General features: G+C 36.4%; 3 protein-coding genes and 1 pseudogene across 3 annotated transcripts; 1 reads left to right on the top strand and 3 right to left on the bottom strand.

Annotated features, from left to right (window-relative positions):
• Positions 1 to 1202: 1202 nt before the first annotated feature.
• On the bottom strand, positions 1203 to 3967 carry LOC125478721 (transcription initiation factor TFIID subunit 7). The gene is made up of 3 exons (XM_048587193.1): positions 3913 to 3967; positions 2538 to 3026; positions 1203 to 1832 (listed from the first exon to the last, which is right to left on the bottom strand). Exons 1-3 carry the CDS (start codon positions 3965 to 3967, stop codon positions 1351 to 1353), a joined length of 1026 nt encoding a protein of 341 aa, XP_048443150.1. The 3' UTR covers positions 1203 to 1350.
• Positions 3795 to 6601, top strand: LOC125478681 (protein MAIN-LIKE 2-like). Its single transcript, XM_048587085.1, has 6 exons — positions 3795 to 4083; positions 4450 to 4564; positions 4664 to 5302; positions 5405 to 5572; positions 5660 to 6073; positions 6167 to 6601. The coding sequence occupies exons 2-6, from the start codon at positions 4475 to 4477 to the stop codon at positions 6350 to 6352; spliced, it is 1497 nt and encodes a 498-aa protein (XP_048443042.1). The 5' UTR covers positions 3795 to 4083; positions 4450 to 4474; the 3' UTR covers positions 6353 to 6601.
• Positions 6602 to 6783: 182 nt separating this feature from the next.
• On the bottom strand, positions 6784 to 10486 carry LOC125478682 (annotated as a pseudogene).
• A 29-nt stretch (positions 10487 to 10515) lies between these two features.
• On the bottom strand, positions 10516 to 11825 carry LOC125478683. Its single transcript, XM_048587086.1, has 4 exons — positions 11667 to 11825; positions 11356 to 11564; positions 11074 to 11238; positions 10516 to 10950 (listed from the first exon to the last, which is right to left on the bottom strand). The coding sequence occupies exons 1-4, from the start codon at positions 11677 to 11679 to the stop codon at positions 10828 to 10830; spliced, it is 510 nt and encodes a 169-aa protein (XP_048443043.1). The 5' UTR covers positions 11680 to 11825; the 3' UTR covers positions 10516 to 10827.
• Positions 11826 to 20588: the final 8763 nt, after the last annotated feature.

Genomic DNA, 20588 nt, shown 5'->3' on the forward strand with positions numbered 1-20588 from the left:
TTTACACTTTCACGTACTTGTATTGAAAGCCTTGGCGACACAATGTGGGCGGCGCACCTCGCAACATAAAAGGTTCAGTACCTCCTGCTACGACGTCGTTGGCAGATTTTTTTATTTTAACAAAAACTAGCACAGATCAAATTTGTTTTTAACGAAAATCAAACCTAATACATTTTACTGACAACATTGTTGACAGGCCTTTTTTTTTTCTTTATCTCAACTAAACTATCAAAAAGATCTTTTCTCAAGTAATTAATATTTTGGGGGTGGTCATTGTGATATTTTGGATACGTTGTGTCCCTCAAATTGCAACCAAACTAGTTATGATTAAGCAGTGTGGTTTGGTTCAGTTTAACTTTAAACTAAAATTATTGTGGAAAGCAACCACAACCGAACAATTTATGAGATTCGACTTGAGCTCAATGCTTCTTTCTAATAACTTAGCCCATTTGTAGTAAAAAATCATATCATTAGGCTGTGTTCAGTTCAGTTTGGTTTGGTTTTTTTCGATTTTCGATATTTTAAACCCACCTCTACATATTATGTTCTACGGTACAAACTCATATCATTCTCATGTTCTGTAGTGACCTAAAAAATATACAAAATTTCCAAAATTTTTCCCCCATTGTTCAATGTGATTGGAAAGGTAGTGTGGCGCAATGAAGTTAAGTTGTAATATGTCATACTAAAGAAATTTAGGTGGCAATATGTTACAAAATAGTTATCACAAGACATATGTGGCTTTTTGCAACGAAATTTCTAAACGCTTTTGACAATAAATGATTGTCACAAAAATTTACTTTAAGTGATAACATCATGAAGAAAAAAGTTTTAAGTGGTTAAATTGTCATATGGTTACTTTAAGAAACCAGAATCATTTTGGAAATTATTTTAAGGGTTTTCCATTGGTTTCATATTTTGCCACATGACGCTCACCAAGGTTCACTTTCTTTATCTAAAACTGGGATGATGATGTCGCGCCCTCAGATTGAGTGACGAGCTTCCACTTAGTACTACAGTCTAATGGTGTTTCTCTTCACTTGTAAGTAAGAGGTCTTAGGTTGATTCTTGCCAAAGGTAAATTTGAACCACATTATTGCTAGCCCATCTTGAGGCTTAACCTAACCTCCTCCCCTTTAATGTAAATAATATCGTTTGTATAAAAAATAAAAAAAACTGGGTTTCATTTTAAATTTGCAAAATTCAACCATAAAAGGAACATTAACTCCAGCCAATATGAGGAAAAGATAGACAAAACATTCCGTAAATCTTGGTACCTATGCTACATTTGGAAACTGTAAAACCAACTACCCATCTTACTCACATTCAAAACTTGCTTGTGTCAATCCTCTACTCTTCTTCATCATCATCTTCGACAAATTCCTCCTCGTCTTCTGTTTCCTCTAGCTCGTCTTCTTCCATGTCCTCCTCAACAACAATGAAGCCTCCGAGCGTTTCATCATCTTCATTTTCCATTCCCTCTTCATCCGCGCCAGGAGTCTTCTTGTGCGCAGAACATTTACCCCTCTTTGCATCCTTCTGAGGTTTGCTACACGCCTTTGATCTTGTAGAATATTTTGGTGTATTTACCTTTCTTAGTTTTGCAACAGCCTCTTCATCAGCTTCACTCTCCCCTGTCCACTCGTCATCCTCATTTTCTTTGTCTTTTCCCCTCTTTCTCCGCGCACCCCTCCTCTCCGTCCTCTCAAATCCATCATCATCGTCACCTTCTTTTCCAGGTTCCTCGAGGAACCAGTTCCACTTCTTTACATCACGGATCATTTTCTTTGGATAGTGATCAAACTCGTGCCCCATTACAACAAAACCAAACTCTGCAATCACAAAACAGTGTGACATTATCATAGCAAAGCATAATTGGCATTTCGGCCTACCATATGCATAGAGAAGAAAAAACGACAAGAAATGTGCACTATCATATATACTGCGCAAATCTCTGCCTTCGCTTCTATGAAGCAAATAAAGTTAGACGAATGTACGCAATCTGGTCTGCAGCATGTAATGTATTAAAGAATTGCGACCTTTTCGTGCTAACATCAATAACCTTTGTACAACAGATTGGCAACCTTGAGTTCATGCTTTCTGTTGGCATAGCAATTCTTGTATTCTTAAATTCCAAACCCACCACAGTAATCTCTGAAACATTCAATGGCCTAGGAAGTATAAGTAGCATCAAATTCTGCAGAACTTTGTGACCTCAAATTTTTCATTACCGTTCTGTGCCTTGCAGCTAATCAAACCCAAAACACCAACCACAACCCTTTTCATAATTTCTACAACTTGTGTATTTTACACCAAGCATTCTCAAAACAATACCAATTCAGAAGATTCAAATTTCATTTTCCTCTAATTTCTCAGCAAACAACAGTAAATTCAGTCATATAATCGCTCTCACAACAAAAATTAAGGATAACTAGCAAGTAAAAACCACCCTAAACATTCAAGACATCATTTTTTTTCCCTTCAATTCATCAATTTTCTCAGCAAACAAACAAGATTGAAGCAACAGAAAGCCAAACCTTTAACAGGGTCAATGCCGGAAACATCGAGACTCTCCAATTCAGACCCACTTCCCGAACCCTCAGCCAACTCAAGCTCACTCTCCAAAACCCTATTCTCTCTCTCATCTACCCCAACCTTTCCCACTCTAAACCAAACGGGTTTCTTCCCAGACACACAGAACCAATCACCGGCCGCCACCTCACCCTTCTCCGACCTCCTGAAAACCCTAACTTCTCCATCTTTTTTGCTCCGGATCCATATGGGATTCTTTCCCAGAACCTCAAACGAAACGCAGGGCTTTGTCTGGTTATTCTCAGAAACGAAAGAGACGTGACGGCGAGACACCGTTCGGTCGTCGGTGGTATACGCATTTCCTCGTCCAAACACAGCCTTCTGACCCTTCTCTCTAGTATAACTGATGTACGGTCTCCGACTACGATTTCCATGGCCATGGACAACCAAACTTCCTACTTCCAACTTCGATTCGGCTTTGTCTAGTAGTTCGTCTACACGTGCTATGCACGTGGGTATTAAAGTTTTTTTTTTTTTTTTTGGGATTGAATCTCGTGGGTATCATTAAAGCTAATTATTAAGTCTTGATCCAAAAAAAAAAAAAAAAAAAAACCTAATTATTGAGTAATTTAGTCTCAATTTCTAAATTAAATTTTGTAATGCAAATGATGTGAATGTTGATGATTGAATTATTCTTAAATATTAATAACATGTTTATGCATGGGTAAAAAGAAATTATGTACTTGGGAGCCATGCATAAATATCTATTTGGGTGGAATTTTTACATTACGTACCTGTTTGGGGTCAATTTTTATGAATTTTGAGATATGAGAATTATGTTATGCTCCGATTCAGGTTGAAGTTTTTGCAAACCGCCTGTAATTCAAGTTCAAACTGCAACTGTTTTTTTTTTTTTTTTGTATGATCACAGGTAGTTTATGTAACTATACTCACGTAACATTAGTTTATATAATAGGTAGCTATGTACAGTCCAAGTACAAAAAATGAAAACGGCAAAACAACGTGGGCATAGTTGATGAGTTAAAATTAAGGAGAAATTATCTTTTTAAGATCGAGAGTAACACTAGAATGAAAAAAAAGGACACTGTCATTGGATTTAATTAACAAATAATTAAAATTGAACTAGTCCCAAAACTGGGACATAAATTGAACTCATATAAATTTTCAAAAAAAAAAAAAAAAAAGAATTAGGGTGAGATGGCATATCAACTTGGTACAAGTCAATCCATCCACATTACAATTTGCAATTTGCAAATTGCAAAGATTGGTATTTGGGCTTTTCTTCTGCTTTCTTATATCCGTACGTCGACGTTAATAAGACGAAACGGAAATGATAATTGTCGTTTATTATAACGCAACCACACGACTCCGCAATCTTCGCCGTTGGATGGTCTTCGGCAGCGTACGACGCCATCTCCAGTGAAGTTTTCACGACTTAGACGACACCGCTATCCTCGTCGTTTTCTGGTTCTCGTCGTCTTCGTCCAAGTGCTCCATGATTTCTGATCGTTTCAGCAAACCCTAGCTTCGGTACACAACTAATTTGTGATTAATCTGTTTTGCTGCTTCCATTTACGTCTCTAATTTTCTTGGGTTTCTGTTTGTTTCCTGAGAAAATATGCGAAACAAATTAGAAATTGAAGTTCATAATAATCTGGGCAGCTGTTAATTGTGGTTTAGATGTTCATTTTTCCATTTTGTTTTTCCAAAGAGTTTAGAATTTTATCACATTCGGTGTATTCATTGATTATTTTTACATTCCAAAAAAAGGGTTTCAATTTAAATACCCTTATAATTTCAATTATATTGTATGCATTCATCACAGAATTTTTTTTATTATATATGTATATATTGGCATAATTTATGAGGCAAAATTTAATATTGTCATGAATTTAGGATAATTCATGTTACTGTAAGTTTAATGGAGTCACACATAGATCCTGGACCAGTTGATAAGTCTGTACTTTATGATCAAGAAAATCATATCTCTTCAGCGATTTGGGATGGACAGGTTAGACATGAACTTTTCGCATTAATCCTTTTTACAATTCTGGTTTCCCTCTGTATTACGAATTGTTATGAGTGCTGATAACTCGATTGGAATTTATAGGAGCGTGGCGTGCTTAGATGTCACGAACACACTTCGATGCTTGAGCAATGGAGACTCATACCTCAACAAGTTGAGTTGGTTGAGAAGGCCGGTTTTAAACACTTCAGATCAATACCGACAATTGTTCTTGACAATTCACTAATATCGGCACTTGTTGAGAGGTGGAGGAGAGAAACAAATACATTTCATTTGCCTGTTGGAGAAATGACTATAACGCTTGAGGATGTTGCGCTTATACTTGGGCTACCAATCGATGGAAAACCTGTTATTGGTGTACCGGTGAAGACACCCAACTCGGTATGTGAAGACTTGCTTGGGAAATCACCAAAGGACCTGAATGGGGGAATGATGAAGTTAAATTGGTTGAGAGAGTGTTTTTCTAGATGTCCTGAAGATGCACCGATTGAAGAGATTGAGCGCCACACTCGTGCTTACCTCCTATATATTGTTGGTTGTACAATATTTTCCACAACCACTGGAAATAAAGTCTCTGTTACATTTCTTCCGCTGTTTGAAAAGTTTGAAGAAGCTGGAAAATATGCATGGGGTGCAGCAGCATTGGCATTCCTCTATAGAGCTCTTGGTAATGCCTCCCTTAAATCTCAAGGCACGATTAGTGGCTCTTTGACGCTACTGCAGGTAACATTGAGCTTCCTTTTTCTTTTCGGTTTCGTGACATCTCTCCCTGCCTCAGTGGCTTTCTGATAAAGGATTGACTTTTGTTCGTTATTATTTTTGTAGTGCTGGAGTTACTATCACCTGAATGTTGGCCAACCGAAGTTCAATGAAGAGTCGAGCGATGGCTTTTTTCCATTTGCTCTTAGGTGGAAAGGGAGATCAACTGGATCAAGATCGAAAACCAACATAGTTGCCTACCGCAAGGCCTTGGATTTGCTTCAACCTTTTGATGTAAGTCCAACTACACGTTTCTCAGTTTATATGATATTCTTTTTCTTGGATGATGACGAGAACAACTGGTATGGTGTTGATATTCAGGTTAAGTGGTTTCCATACAAAGATTTGGATCACGCAATTATACCGGAAGATATAAAAAACAATCTGATTTTACGGACTTCAAAAACGATCCTGATATGCTTTGGCAAGGCAGAAAGACACCTCCCTGATCGCTGCCTCAGGCAGTTTGGCATGCTTCAACATATACCAGAGGATGTCCAGAAATGGGAGAGGAAGATTCCTGCAGTTGATCAGGGGGTAGACTTGTCCACGGATGTAGAGTTGGGGGGCAAAGGAAAAATGCGCTCAGAGATCAAGGAATGGTTAGAGCGTCGAGTCCATATTTTGGAAGGTAACGATGGTGTTGATGAAAACACGTACATGGATTGGTACGAGAGAATTACCCGCAAATATGTGGGGAGACCTGAATCTTTAGAATCTGAGTTTCAGAGAATAGTAAGTTTATGTTTCTTTTTCCTACAAGTCGATGATGTTTAATAATCATTAAAATCATTCTGAGCTATGTTTTCACTTTTCTCCGTCTTACAGGCTGCTTCTATGAGAGATATTGCAAGCATAGCTGATACATTGCCAAGAGACCAGATGAACCCCCAAGATGGGGAGTTACTTGATGAAATCAAGAAGACGGTGCATGTGTGCTTGACAGATGTCGTTGGGAATTCTAAAAATGGCAGGGCTAAGAATGCCGTGAAACGTAAGAGAGAGGGAGGATGATCCAGTTAGCAAGGACGGGTGAAGTAAGCGATCCAGCTAGTTACCGAGGATTTCTGAGCATGCTGAAGGGTTTTGTTTCGTGAAATGCAGTCTCATGGTGCAGTAGCTTAGAGGTATCCTGATGAGATATGCACTTCCAGTATCACCGTGGCTAATGCATTTAGCTGCAAAGAAGTGCTTTTTGGTGTAAGATGGACAACTTATTTTTATTAACAGAACCGCCAATCCTAGGTTTCGATGATTGCTCCATTTACAAATTGCGATTGTTAAAATTTCGATTGAATAGATGGTTATCATGTTGCATGTTTGAAATGGTAGTGCTAAATGTTTGAAAGAACAGAACAGAAAATCTCGACGTTGGATCTGGCCATGAGGTACAACTGTTCACAATGAGATGAATCAAGACACTAGCGAAAGGAACTGCAGTAGGATGCGTCGTAAAACACGAGTTTATACGGCTTTGAAACGCCGTGAGTACGCATTGTTTGTACAATTGTGCATAGAGGGCAGGCGGTCCACTGTATCATTTACAACCAAGGAGGAAAATGGACTTAAGAGCAATGACTAATCTCTAACACTACAAGATAAATTTTTTGACGTTTCAAAGTCATCAAGCGAACCGGTCAATTGTGTTTCAACATCCTCCATGACAAACCAAATCGTCTTAGATTTGTAGTCGCTCTTCAAAACAAGTTCGTTGTTGCAGGAGACTTCAATAGGCGTTGTCCCAATAGCACGAAATTCCACGAGTTCTTACTCTATCTTTCCAGCTCTTCATAAAGGGCGATATCAGAGCAACTGCTTGCATACCGTAGAACACTAGTGGTTGCTGGCTGGCTCACTGCTTGGATCAGTAAAAGGCAAAACTCCAAATGTACCCACCTTTCACAACCTGCAGTAGCTTCTTGATTAAGCAACTTCTTCCTGCCGTGGTCCATTCGGCTATTAAGAGATGGTATCGTGAACCAGCTTGGGTTGCTTGAGTTCAGCAACGTAATGGGTGTCTAGTAATTGTGATGGATAGCCAGGACCTGTCCAGGGAACCTCATTTCAGAAGTGTTGCCAAGTTGCCAATCAATCATACTTGTGAATCTGCATCTTGCACCTATGCATTTCTCTTTCGAAAAGAAATCAGATGAATACCAGCTATTCTCCCAGCCACCTAGACATCATCAAAGCCGGCTGTTCTCTCTAGTAATTCATAACATGTTGTGTCTACTCCTCAGGTTTCAAGTTGACCTCTTGTGGCGTCTCTATTTGATGCCAAGCTCTCTTTTGCAGGGTTGGCTCATTCGTCCCACTCTGAACTTCCTGCTTGACAGTTGACACAACATATTATTTTTATGAGAACGAAGGACCAAGGAACATATATGAAGCCTACTCACCCTTGTTGAAATCATATGCTTCAGACCAGCAATTAGCTCCAAGAAATACTTATAAGCAGCTTTGTGCGGCTCCTGCACGAAAACCATAAGTTTAGACCTCTACTAATAAAGAAAGAATTTTTGATAAGATATTACTAAAGAAAGAATTGCAACCTGAAAGATCTAGCACCTGTAAGTCAGAAGGCAGGGGCAATCCTTCCACCACAGGAGCCTTTGGAACTTGGACAAGTTGGGTGCCACCTGCATCATCTGGCACCATAACACTGCAAGAAGGGGGATTAGAAATGCCCAACGCCTCAAAGTTAACCTCAGAGCTACTACCAGGGGGAACAGATGTTTGAGACAAAGAGGTGGCACCAGTTGCAGACTGCAGATACAATATACAACAGAGAGTCAATTGGTTAGACTTGATCTTGAGAAAAGGAATATTCCATCTTGATATCAACATCCCACTCAAGCACCGGAACATAGCATGTTTGAAGTCCATGAACATGCATTGATCAAAATTGTTAATGAGGAAAAGAATGGAAAATGAAATGAAGAACTAACTTACCACTGATGCCAAGTCTGGTTCACCAACAACGACTAAATCTTTGTCACCATTATCAACATAAGCATCTACCTGTTAACAAATTGCATCAAGTAAATTAAATATAATTAGTTATATTCATGTATAAGTACACAAAATTCTAGGACTTTTTGGCTTTTGCAAACTTTTCTTGGTCATCACTCAAATTTATGCGTATTGCACATGTTCTCAGCAAGAAAAGTGGTCCAAAGTTGCAAAGGGGCCACGTCAAGCCTCATAATTCTCTAATAAAATCATATGTTGTCCTATTGTTCTCTAATATTAATCTCTTTTCCATAACTTTTCCTTTTCTCCCTCACAAAAATAGAAAACTATCCAGGAATAATATGTTAAGAATAGTCTGGTCTGTACCTTTGGCCTCCCTGCAGCCATGAATGAGTGGAAGGAAGGAGATTGAAAATTAGGAGGCTCCAAAAGAGCATAGACCCCTTCATTGTTATACCTCTTCTTATCGAACTGCATTTTAGACAAACCAATGACTTAGGTCTACTACTCCATCAGTTTACTAGAAAATGAAAAATTATTGCTAAGTTACTTTCCAGAGAAATAAAAAAGAAATTAGATTTAATCAGGAAACTAAAACATAATTGAAAGTTGATGTTGATGTTGGAATGAAGGTGTGAAAATAAAATAAGATAGACCGAGGAACCCTAACCTGTGAATAATTTGCAGCACTAAACAGTGTGTACAGTTTCCCCGAGTCTCCAGCATGATCCAAACTGTACCCACTTAGCATGTCACCTAATTCATCTTGATCTGCCCTTACATCTGGGCCTTCATGTGATCGAATGATCAACTATAGCAACAAAGGCAAAATAAAAAATCTTAGAATGATGAAAGGAACAAGTGATATTTTCCCAAACCGAGGGAAAGCTTTGATATGCCATTAAATTCTGTCTCAATGTTAGAGGGTGTCATTTTGTAACAAAAATTGGTTCTCCAGTCTGTAATTAAGATTCTAAGTCTCAATTGTGACATCCAGTACGAGAAACACCAATTACAGACAGACAAGTTTATTCTAAATATGTCAACTCGAGTAAAGGGCTATGTTTATAAATATTACCTTTAACTTGGATTGTTTTAGAAAAGCCTCTGTACAATCAGGACCCCACCAAAGACCCCGTTCTCGAAATGTTTTTTCAACTAAACCATCTTCCTTTGATGGATCAGACCATAGCACATCAGTCAGTAATATATTTGGTCCTTCATCTGGAGCATCTATAAGAGATCTTTCAACTTTAGATAAATCTTCTAAACAACCTAGTTCCAGCTTTTCTTCCCTCTTTCTTTTGGATCTTCTCGAAGGGGTAGTACACATGCTCCGAAAAAGACCTCCATGGGTGGTATATACACAATTGGCTATGATCGAAGCCAAAGGGAGCTCTTTAAAGCAGTCAAGACATTTATTATAGACATATTCACCTTGATCACCGAGTTTAGCCTTAACCTCTGCCTCAAAACCCCAAATAGATGTGCAATATTTCGACTCCTGGTTCCCACGAAGTAGATATACTCTAGAAGGCATCAAGACCTAAAAATAATAAAACAAAACAAAACAAAAATAATTAAAAATCATTTGAAAATCCCCAAAGCGTACCAAGATGCTTCAAAATCCAAATGAACATCACAATTCAACTTGCTTAGGCCACATAATCAAAAACATCAAAATAAATGGAAAGCGTTAGCATGCAGCTTGGCCGGTGGAGCTGGTGCATGAACATATACAATATAAAAGGTTATAATAATTGTTATGAAATTTCCTTACCGGATCAATTCACAGATAAAAATACACCAACAGGTCAAAGATTGAAAAAAGAATCAGTTAATACAATTACCACTATCTTCATGTTACCTTCCAAGCCAACAAGACCATAAACACATCTAAGCCCGATGCTCCTCTATTAACATAATTTCCATTGAAAACATAAAATTGGTTGTCAGAGGAAACCCAGCATGTTCAAAGAGATGGAGTAAATCACGAAACTGTCCATGAATGTCACCAACTACAACAACTCTTGAATCCTCTTTATGACAATCAACTTCCACACAGTTTGGCTCCTTGCAAAGGATACTTGAAGCAGTATCAATCAATTTATCCACCAAAGAAACTGACAACACTGATTGAAAATTCTCTGGTGACTGCTCAAGAGCAGACATCATGCCGCAAACCCACTCTAAGTTTATCCCGTCATCTGAAGGCCACAAACATGGGTGCTGAAGGGTTGACTGTGACAAAGAATTCTGCACCCCAACTTGACAATCTTCACTCCCAAACTCATCAGCTACCACCACGAGGCAATCATCTTCGAACATCAACCCTTCAACCCTGCCAAAGTGCTCCTCATGGCCAGTATTCATCATCGCATCCGCAACACTTCCTCCCATCGCTGTCCAACCGTCTTCATCTTTGGAAACTGCTTCCACTGCTGCATACATATCTTCACCAATCGTCCTCTCAGACTCTAGTCCTCCCAACTGGGAATTCCCATTGGACGTGTGTGTTACCCCATAAACCGGGCTTTCCCCAACTCACTTGGGGTCCCATCCTCATTTCTAAACTCGCTTTCTATCCCTCCACTCCACACATTCTTTTCACTTATATCAAAATCTTCAGCTCCATCACCCTGCGTAACAATCATCAAGTAAGCCAACCACACGATCAAGAACCAAGTCAAAAACAACAAAGTAGACTAACAAATCACAAACTTTAAAAAAACCAACAGGGTAGCTCACAGACATATACATACCAGTTCACCAGGCTCACAACCCAGCATGGTTACAACTCTGGGTCGTTTGCTCACAATCCCCATTGCAATCTCCTTCATCCTTGTCACCTTTTTGACATCTTCCGTACCCAACCCATCACATGAAATCCCACCCAAAATGCTTGCCACCTCCCTACAAGAATCCACCTACAACCCACCGCACACCCACGCCACACCCAAAACAATCAATCAAACGAGAAAACTACATAAACCCAGAAAAATAAAACAAAACCCAGAAAAGTAAACACAAAACCGATCACTCACCATCTTCTCAATGCTCGAAGACAAGGCCTTTTTGACGTCACTGGAGGTTACCTTCTCGACCCGATTGGTCAAAACTCCGCGCGCGATTTCCCGCATCAGCACCAGCGAGTGCACCTGCTCGTCGTTCAGGTTCTCGAAACACATTGCGTTGATGCTCTCCATGATCTTCCTGCAGTCGCTTTTCATCCTCTCCTTTAGACGGTCCCCGTCTGCAACCCAAAAGCACACAGAAACAATTAGTTTCGCGGTCAGATTATCAAATCATGCGGTGATTTTCCTCGGGTAAATTGGGTATGAGGGAAGCTGCTGACCTTCTCCGTGCATGTTCGCGTTCGAAATTCGGAGACTTTGAGATGGGATTTGGTGGGAAAAAGGTCGTGTCCTGCGGAGACAGAGAGCGCAGAGGGAGTTCGTGTTTCAGTGGAATCGAAATTGCAGGAATCAGACGACTCTACCCTAAGTCGTTTTGACGAGACTAGTTTTTTCAGGCAAGGATGCATACGACACGATTTGTCTGTCGTATTGTGAGGGCGCAAGACCTGCTCACATCCCACTTCCACCCAAGGCCCCACAACAACGCAGATTTCTCGGCGATGGGTAAGGCCCAATTGGTAATGTTAGGAAACCTTTACTTAAATTAAATTTTGAAATAATATATGATATAGTTTTTTATGATTGGATTACTACTTAAGTATTCATGAACATGTGTTTTTTCTATACGTGACACATTACATAATTTAAAAATGTAGTTTGAAAAATTGGTCTAAAAAATTAGTCTGTCTAGCATTATTCAGTGTTATTATTTGTTTATGAATTACAAACTCTCTTTTTTTCAAATATGAATTAAAACTTGCAAATAGGCCGTTTGTGACGGAGTTCACATGTCAAAGGTGATTTCAAAGTAGTCATGGACATTTTAATATTTCATTTAGTTTAAACTTGCTATCTTAAAGTCAGAATCTATATTTGTTTTGATTAAATCCCTCCCTCCCCCCAAAACTCCTCCACCCCATCCCAATCTAGTGGGCTCTAGGGGAGCCTAGTTGCTCACTCAAACTAAAATCGACTAGCCTAGTTCTTAGGTCGTGACGCAAGGTTGACGTCAGTTACAATTAAAAAATCATAAAATTTAATTAAAAATACAAAGAATTTTTTTATATAAATACCTAACCATGTTCCTCCACCTTACACCACATCTCAATATTTTCAAATACTTTCAACCAATCTTTTATTATCATCCGAAATTAAAAATAAAATTATCTTTTATTATTTTATAAAAACATTTAATAATATTTTAATACGAATTATCTGAGCAATTCAGTTTACGGATGGATATGCACTTGAGCAGTTATTGTTCACTAAAGGTAATTACTATTCACTTAGGAGGAATTGAATACCTGTTATCCGAGAAGCTTTTTAAGGGTCGAAATGCTTTGATGGATACCTAGGCTAAATTAGGTCACTCCATATTCAAGCAAGGCCTTTCAGGTAGTGGATAAGATAATGTTTGATGAAGCCTCCACAGGTGGTCCATTAGTCTTTAGAACCCAGAAATTTTCAAATTTGTATGGACCGTGCAAAAGATCATTATGAGGCCTATTTATTAGATTAGGGGGACTTCTCAAGTTTCTCTGTCAATTCATTCCCAAGTCCTACTAGCCACTTGGATTTATTCAACATTTATCACTGAAAATATCTCAACAAACATGAAGGTGAACTTAGGGGCACGTTTTCCTTGAACCATTTATGCGGTCTTCTTTCATTTTCTATTTATTTTCTTCATTTCTGCAATTCTCGGTTTTAATGGGGCACTCTTTTGGAGTAGATTAGTCTCGTCTCTAGGGCGGATTGGTATCACCCAAGGTAGAAAAGGTGCTTCAACGTATCGGAAGACAAACGAAAGACTGAAGGAAGATAGTAACCTATCATTCTACAAAGGGGTTTTTCGATCTAGGTCCAAAAATAAAGGTAGTTTTTTAACTAAGTCCAGTTATCCAATTACATATTTTTATACTAATTTTGCCCTTTTAGATAAAAATATTTAAATTCTTTAATTTTTGTATCATTTATTCAGTTTTTAATTTTGAATATTTAAATACTAACTAAAATATTATCTAGTAACCACCTAATGATGTTTACCTACAAAACCGATATAATTTAGTAACTACCTATTGTATAGGAAGAAAAATACTTTATACCAACAAAACAGATGTAATCTACCTACAAAACAAAAATAAACTACCTATTGTATAGGAAGAAAAATGCTTTATACCTACAAAATAGATATAATCTACCAACAAAATAAAAATAAACTACCTATTGTATAGGAAGAAAAATGCTGAACCTCCATGGCAAACATTAGAATAGAAATATGATATAATATACCTCCATTAAAGGAACAAGTACTAAACAAAAAAAAAAGGAACAAATACTAAGTTTCAGTTTACCTTTATGATACGCACAAAAATATAATAGAGCAAATATAATGCATGATACTGTATTATTGCTTGCAATTGATACTGTATTGCTAAACGAATATGTAAAAAAAAATTGTGAAAGCTATATAAAAATTGAAATTGTCATGAAGGAATTTGGAGGGAGGAACACAAACTATCACCCATGAAAGATGAGAGAAGAAAGAGGATGATTGATTCCATGATCTAACAAAGAGAATTGTTTAGATGAAGGAAAAAAAAAGGAGGGATGAAACGGACCGGGGGTTGAGATTTTATTGCTATAACTAATCCTACAATTAAGGGATAAGTTAAACCACAAATAATCATATAATTAAGAAATTTTGAATATTTACTACAATTTATAAGTCTAAGGGATAAATATGGTACAAATTATAAATAAGCTTACGTGGAATATCAATTATTGGACCTATTTCAATGCAGTGGACTAATTGTACTAATGGCTCACAAAATTGGATCTATATCAAATTATCCCTTCTACAAAACCCCTACTGGTTGCATTGGTTAGTAGATCCCCGCATGATGGCTCGGGATCATATCATATTAAAGTACGGCTTTTAGCCACGCGGGCTGGATGAGTGATATCACAAATACGATTTACAGAAATATTAAAGAAGTTTACCTTTTTGAAGGGCAATGGGAGTCTATGGTCCATTTATTTAATCCGCTTACTATCAATAAATCATGTGTTAGGTTCTTGTTTCGGGAGATCGTGGAGCAGAAAAAGCAAATTGGTTGTTCTAATGACTCTACAAAATTTAAATGTTGAACTAACTAATTAAAAAAAAAAAAAAAAAAAAGAGAAGTCCTCGTAGCATGAACTATCAGTTCAAAAATATACACTTTAATTACAGAAAAATAAAGAAAAAAAAATACCTTCCAAGTACGAAGTACCGAAGAAAAATTTAAACCCTTTTTATTAAAGCTTCTTTAACAATGTTCGACTTACTTACAGAACCAACATCGAACAATTATAGTCAATTTCTCGCAAACTTGTGAGAATTACTATAAAATCTTTGTCACTCAACAATTGACAGTCTCTCACATACGTCGGTGATAAGGTAGACCCATACAAGCAAGGGAGAGGTCACCCTTCGTCCTGAAGTTGTCGCGGTCCCTTAAAGCTCACGCCAAATGGTAGTGAATGTGACCATGCATATCCTTGAAGCTAGATATGCTTGGCTCAGAATCATATAGGATGAATGAGACTGTTTTCGTGGTAGAGTGCAACCCAACTGCTTAAGAACGTGACATGCACACACTTTAGCCTCTAACTACGAACTTAGGGTCCACACGTACCTAAATTAATCATGCATGTCTAATGGAATCTATGCATTGCTGGACGAACTAATTAAAATCCCATCGATTATCTTTTTCCAAATCAGAATGGTGATGTTACATTCCATTTGGCATTAGATGCGATATTACAAGTTGTGTCTAAGATAATTTCTGGATTAGGGAATGGATTATGGATGATTTTGCTCCTTAAAGTCAAGACGTGCACAGCTGGATTTTGTGCTCAAATATATTCCATGGTTGTGTAAAGTTGTTGATCTAATATATAAAGATTGACCCATACACTCAACACTTGCACGTTAATAAACAAAGGAATAAGAATAGCAACAAGCAATCTCATGGAATACAATACCTCTCCCTATTATTGAGTTGTGTTGAAAATGTTAACATAAAGATAGTTTTATTGCGACGCCGGAGAGAATGTACTTTTATATAAATATAGCAAAGAGCACACACTTTGTATGTGAACAACCGCCCACCTCGTCCCATGTTCTCTTCAAGCGCAACCGCTTCAGTTCATTCAAACTATAAAAAAAAAAATCATGATTTCACTTACCTGTATAAAAAAAATGATGGTGAGATAATTTCTCTTAATAAGTGCATATTTTTATCTTATGTAAATATTTTGATACAAAATTACTATTTTACCCTCTTTATGTAAATATTATGTATCAAAAGTGAGGGCAAAATAAGAAAAAAGGGGATATGATTGTCATTTTGTCAAAAGATACAAAATTACTATTTTGCCCTCCTCATCTCAAAATTGTGTATTCAAAAGTGAGAGGCAAAATTGAAAAAAGCTGGCAAAAAGGTTGACAAAGTGTGTTCTCTTAATATATGGTATAGATAACACATAAAGGCCTAATGATCATTGGTAGGGTGTGTTTGAGTGAAAAACTTGAAGATGAAATATGAGATTTTAAGATTCAAGCGCCTGTGACTTAACCTTGAGAACGCGGTGCCCTTTTCCATTTTTAGGTTTTGCATACTCATGTGAAAGTTCATGTCATCTACAAGTGCACTACATATATGGAAGAAGAATCGCATATTCATTCCAAATGCCATGATTAATTAGGGTGAGCGTAAGTGAAAGAGGAGTTCAAATCTTATGCCTCCAAGTGTAGTCTCCTCTTTATTTCTAATCCAATGTTTACTTGGCATCTAATCGAACAAGTAAAACCAAAAAAGCTAAAGATTAGAAAACAAAGCTAGTTGTAACAACCCCACTCCAAAATGTTTTTACGTTTCATTAATTTATTAATTAAACTCTCCCATGCACGTCACTCCATCCAAAACCATTTTCTTGTCCCCCAAAAAAAAAGAGAAAAAAAAAAAAAAAAAGCAAATCCAAAACCATTTTACTTTTCATTTTTTCACACCCTTCTCCTTGTCTCCATTTTCTTCTCCTTTCTCCCATTGCCCTGTATCATACATTATTTGGTGTTCCGAAGTATCAGATATTTCGAACTTTTTAACCAATTTTAAATAGTAATTTTTATATGTTTAATAAAAAATTTAACAGTTAAAACATTAAAAATATTCTGTATTTTAAAATATTATAAAAAATCTTACATATAATTTATTGGGAAACAAAAACCTGTTGAAGAGCACAGGAGAATATTCAACTAGGATCAGTGAAGTTTGACAACATCGATACAGGCTGCAGTCCACCTTCCCCCCCTTGGAATATGTAAGATATTCGTTTCAATCTTCTTTCAGTTCTTTGTCGTTTTAACTATTTGTTCATTTCACGATCCAAAGTTCAAAACACATAATCAAATATATTTTATTTTTCACATTTTCCATTGATTTGCTGTTCGAATTAGTTCACCTTCAAATCAACGTTGGAGTTGGTTAAATAAGTGTTCTTTTCATTTGTCCACCAACATAACATATAAAATATAAAAATTTTACTTGGATAAAGTACAAAAAACTACCTCAACTATTGGTGTCACGACAGTTTCATACCTCATCTTTTAAAATTGACAATGTCATACCGCATTTTACGAATTTGTGACAATATCATACCTCCGTCAATTTTTCTGTTAGTTTTTCTGTTAAATGATGACGTGACAAGAGACAGAGACCACTTTCTATTAAAAAATTAATAAAATATTATTAAAAACTAAAAAAAATATTTAATATTTAAAAAATATTAAAATAATAAACAAAAGTAAAATTTAAAAAAAAAAGGGTAATGTACAAAAAACTACCTCAACTATTGGGGTCACAACAGTTTCATACCTCATCTTTTAAAATTGACAATGTCATACCGCATCTTACAAATTTGTGACAATGTCATACCTCTGTCAATTTTTCTGTTAGTTTTTCTGTTAAGTGCTGACATGACTTGATTTGGGACCTACTTTCTATTAAAAACTAAAAAACAATTATTTAATATTTTTTAAATATTAAAATAATAATAAAAAGCAGAAAAAAAAACCCTCATTTCGTCCCTCCCCTCCCCCCTCCTCCCTCCTCTCCCCTCTCCCCATCTTCATCTTCTTCCCCCACCTGCAAATCCCAATAAAAAAAATAAAAAATCCAATTTGTCTTCCCCCCACACCCACACTCAATTTCCTCACACCCACACTCTTCTCCCTTCTGCAACCCAGAAAAAAAAAACAAAAAAAAAAAAAAAAAAAAAAAAAAAAAAAAAAAACCCAGATCCCGTCTGTGGGAAGATGGGTGCGCAGAGAAGGTGGAGGATGGGTGTAGAAGATGATGTGGATAATGGATAAAAGTGGTGGATTTGGGGTTTGATGGGTTTTCAAATTTTTTTTTTTTTCCTTCTTTTTTTCCTCTTCTTCTTCTTCCTCCTTCTTCCGCAGGGGAGTTGACGGTTAAAAAAAAAAAAAAAAAAAAAAATTCCTTCCTTCTTTTTTTCCTCTTCTTCTTCTTCTTCTTCCTCCTTCTCCTTCTCCTTCTCCTTCTTCTTCTTCCTCTTCCGCATGGGGGGGTGTTGATGGGTTTTCAAATTTTTGTTTTATTTTTTCTTCCTCTTCTTCTTCCTCCTCCTCCTTTTCTTCCTCTTCTTCTTCCTCCTCCGCAGGGGGGGTGTTGATGGGTTTTCAAATTTTTTTTTATTTTTTCTTCCTCTTCTTCTTCTTCCTCCTCCTTTTCTTCCTCTTCTTCTTCCTCCTCCTTCTCCTTCTCCCTTCTTCTTCTTCCGCGCCGACAAGGGGGATTTTTTTTTTTTCCTTCCTCCTTTTTTTCCTCTTCTTCTTCTTGTTCTTCCTCCTCCTCCTCCTCCTTCTCCTTCTTGTTTTTCCGCAAGGGGGTTGTTGGGTTTTCAAATTTTTTTTATTTTTTTGGGTTTGCTAGTGGGGGGAAGAAAATGAAGATGGGGAGAAGAGAGAGGAGGGGGGAGGGGAGGGGGAGGGGGAGGGGAGGGACAAACTGATGGTTTTTTTTTTTTCTCTACTTTTTATTATTATTTTAATATTTAAAAAATATTAAATAATTGTTTTTTAGTTTTTAATAATTTTTTAATAGAAAGTATGTCCCGAATCAAGCCATGTCAGCACTTAACAGAAAAATTAACGGAGGTATGACATTGTCACAAATTCGTAAGATGCGGTATGACATTGTCAATTTTAAAAGATGAGGTATGAAACTGTCATGACCCCAATAGTTGAGGTAGTTTTTTGTACTTTACCCTTTTTTTTTAATTTTACTTTTATTTATTATTTTAATATTTGAAAAATATTAAATATTTTTTTTAGTTTTTAATAATATTTTATTAATTTTTTAATAGAAAGTGGTCACCGTCTCTTGCCACGTCAGCATTTAACAGAAAAACTAACAGAAAAATTGATGAAGGTATGACATTGTCACAAATTCGTAAGATGCAGTATGACATTGTCAATTTTAAAATATGAGGTATGAAACTGTCGTGACCCCAATAATTGAGGTAGTTTTTTGTACTTTACCCAATTTACTTTAATACTATAAAGTCGTCAATATCTACAACCAGCCTTCTATTTCTAATTTAAGAGTGCTTCTGGATAAATAGCTTGTTGACACGTTAACTATAAATGTTTCTTATTGTATTTAGCAAAAATATTAGAACTACTTATGAGTCATAGAAGTACTTTATAAAGAAGTACTTGATACATGCTTCTTAATTTAGGGAATCACATAAGATTTTTATGAAAATGTACTTTATGAAGTACTTGATACATGTTTCTTTAGGAATCATAGAAACACCTTATGAAGAAGTACTTGATACATAAATTTTAATAAAAAATTCAAAGTAGTTATAATAGTACCATTTATGATAGAAATGCTTATGAGTAGAGTGATAAGTTCAGTGAGTTAATAGTTAGATGTTAGAAGCGCTTATGAGTAAGTGATTTCTAAAAACATAATTCCAATTGAGCACTAATTAAGGTTCATATGTTGCATTTGGTATGTAAATCTAAACGGTGGATTTAGAATTGTATTGGTACTACTACTAATTGTGAGGAGAAATGTTAAGAAAACCCTTTCAAAGTCAGACTTTTTATAGATTATTCGTCATCTTTTTTTTTTTGGCACATTTATATGTTGGCACGGAAATTGTGCTAAAAAGATGAGACGACGAACAATCTATAGAGAGTTTCACTTTTAAAATAGTTTCTTTAACATTTATCAATTGTGAGAGAGACTTCTCTTTACTTGTAGTGTTTTTGTAAAAAAAAAAGGAAAAGAAAAAGAAACAAAGAGTATTTTAAAATGAACTTAGAAAAATATGAGTACTTTTGAGAGTATGATTATTTCTCCTTCTATTCTCATCCTTTCCCTTTCCTCTTCTTATATATTGTTTTTTGTCTTATTGTCTCTATAAAAAAATCAATATAAAATGTTGAATTGATTTAACCGTAACTGTTCAAGTAAGATGAGAGAAAATGAGAGAGATTTGGAGAGAATAAAATCATTTTCATGTATTAAATATTCATAGTCCTTGGATAGAATTCTAGCCATTCATTAATTAACATTGTCTTCTTATTACAAATTTACCCAGACATCTACCATGTAATTTGGTGACCTTTGTCTCACAGAAAGGGATCATCTCCGGATCCATTCCTCTTAATTCATTAAATCAGGAGATTTGTGTTGTTGAAACTTGATCCAACAGTTACAAACATGGTCCTACTTTAAAAGTTGTAATAACTTCAACCGTTGGATCAAATTTTAACGTACAGATCTCCTGATTTGATGAATTAGGCGGAATGGATTTGGAGAGAATCCTTTTCCTTGTCTCACCTCCCCCTCTTAGATTCTCACCCCAATTTATTTTTTTGAAAAAACTTTATCTACAAATCAAAACTCACCCTTTAATCTTGCCAGATTACAAGCAAAAGTTCATTTGATTGATGACTTCTCAAAAATAAAAAAACAAAAGAAGTTGGAAGGAACTTTGAAAACTTGTAGCTAAAGTAGCCAGTCCCCATTTACATCACTCACTGTTCTTCTTCCCAA

The sequence above is a fragment of a genome, unplaced genomic scaffold, assembly GCF_019419815.1.
Source record: "Pyrus x bretschneideri cultivar Hongxiangsu unplaced genomic scaffold, Pyrus_bretschneideri_v1 Contig26, whole genome shotgun sequence".
Taxonomy (NCBI): domain Eukaryota; kingdom Viridiplantae; phylum Streptophyta; class Magnoliopsida; order Rosales; family Rosaceae; genus Pyrus; species Pyrus x bretschneideri.

Coding starts and splice junctions, on each gene's coding strand:
- LOC125478683 (XM_048587086.1), bottom strand. Junction 11,239..11,355: donor CTTCGAGCATTGAGAAGATG/GTGAGTGATCGG, acceptor GGTGGGTTGTAG/GTGGATTCTTGTAGGGAGGT. Junction 10,951..11,073: donor GTTGTGAGCCTGGTGAACTG/GTATGTATATGT, acceptor ATTGTTACGCAG/GGTGATGGAGCTGAAGATTT.
- LOC125478721 (XM_048587193.1), bottom strand. CDS start 3,967: ATGGCGTCGTACGCTGCCGAAGACCATCCAACGGCGAAGATTGCGGAG. Junction 3,027..3,912: donor GAAGATTGCGGAGTCGTGTG/GTTGCGTTATAA, acceptor TAGCACGTGTAG/ACGAACTACTAGACAAAGCC. Junction 1,833..2,537: donor CGGCATTGACCCTGTTAAAG/GTTTGGCTTTCT, acceptor TTGTGATTGCAG/AGTTTGGTTTTGTTGTAATG.
- LOC125478681 (XM_048587085.1), top strand. CDS start 4,475: ATGGAGTCACACATAGATCCTGGACCAGTTGATAAGTCTGTACTTTAT. Junction 4,565..4,663: donor CAGCGATTTGGGATGGACAG/GTTAGACATGAA, acceptor TGGAATTTATAG/GAGCGTGGCGTGCTTAGATG. Junction 5,573..5,659: donor ATTTGCTTCAACCTTTTGAT/GTAAGTCCAACT, acceptor GTTGATATTCAG/GTTAAGTGGTTTCCATACAA.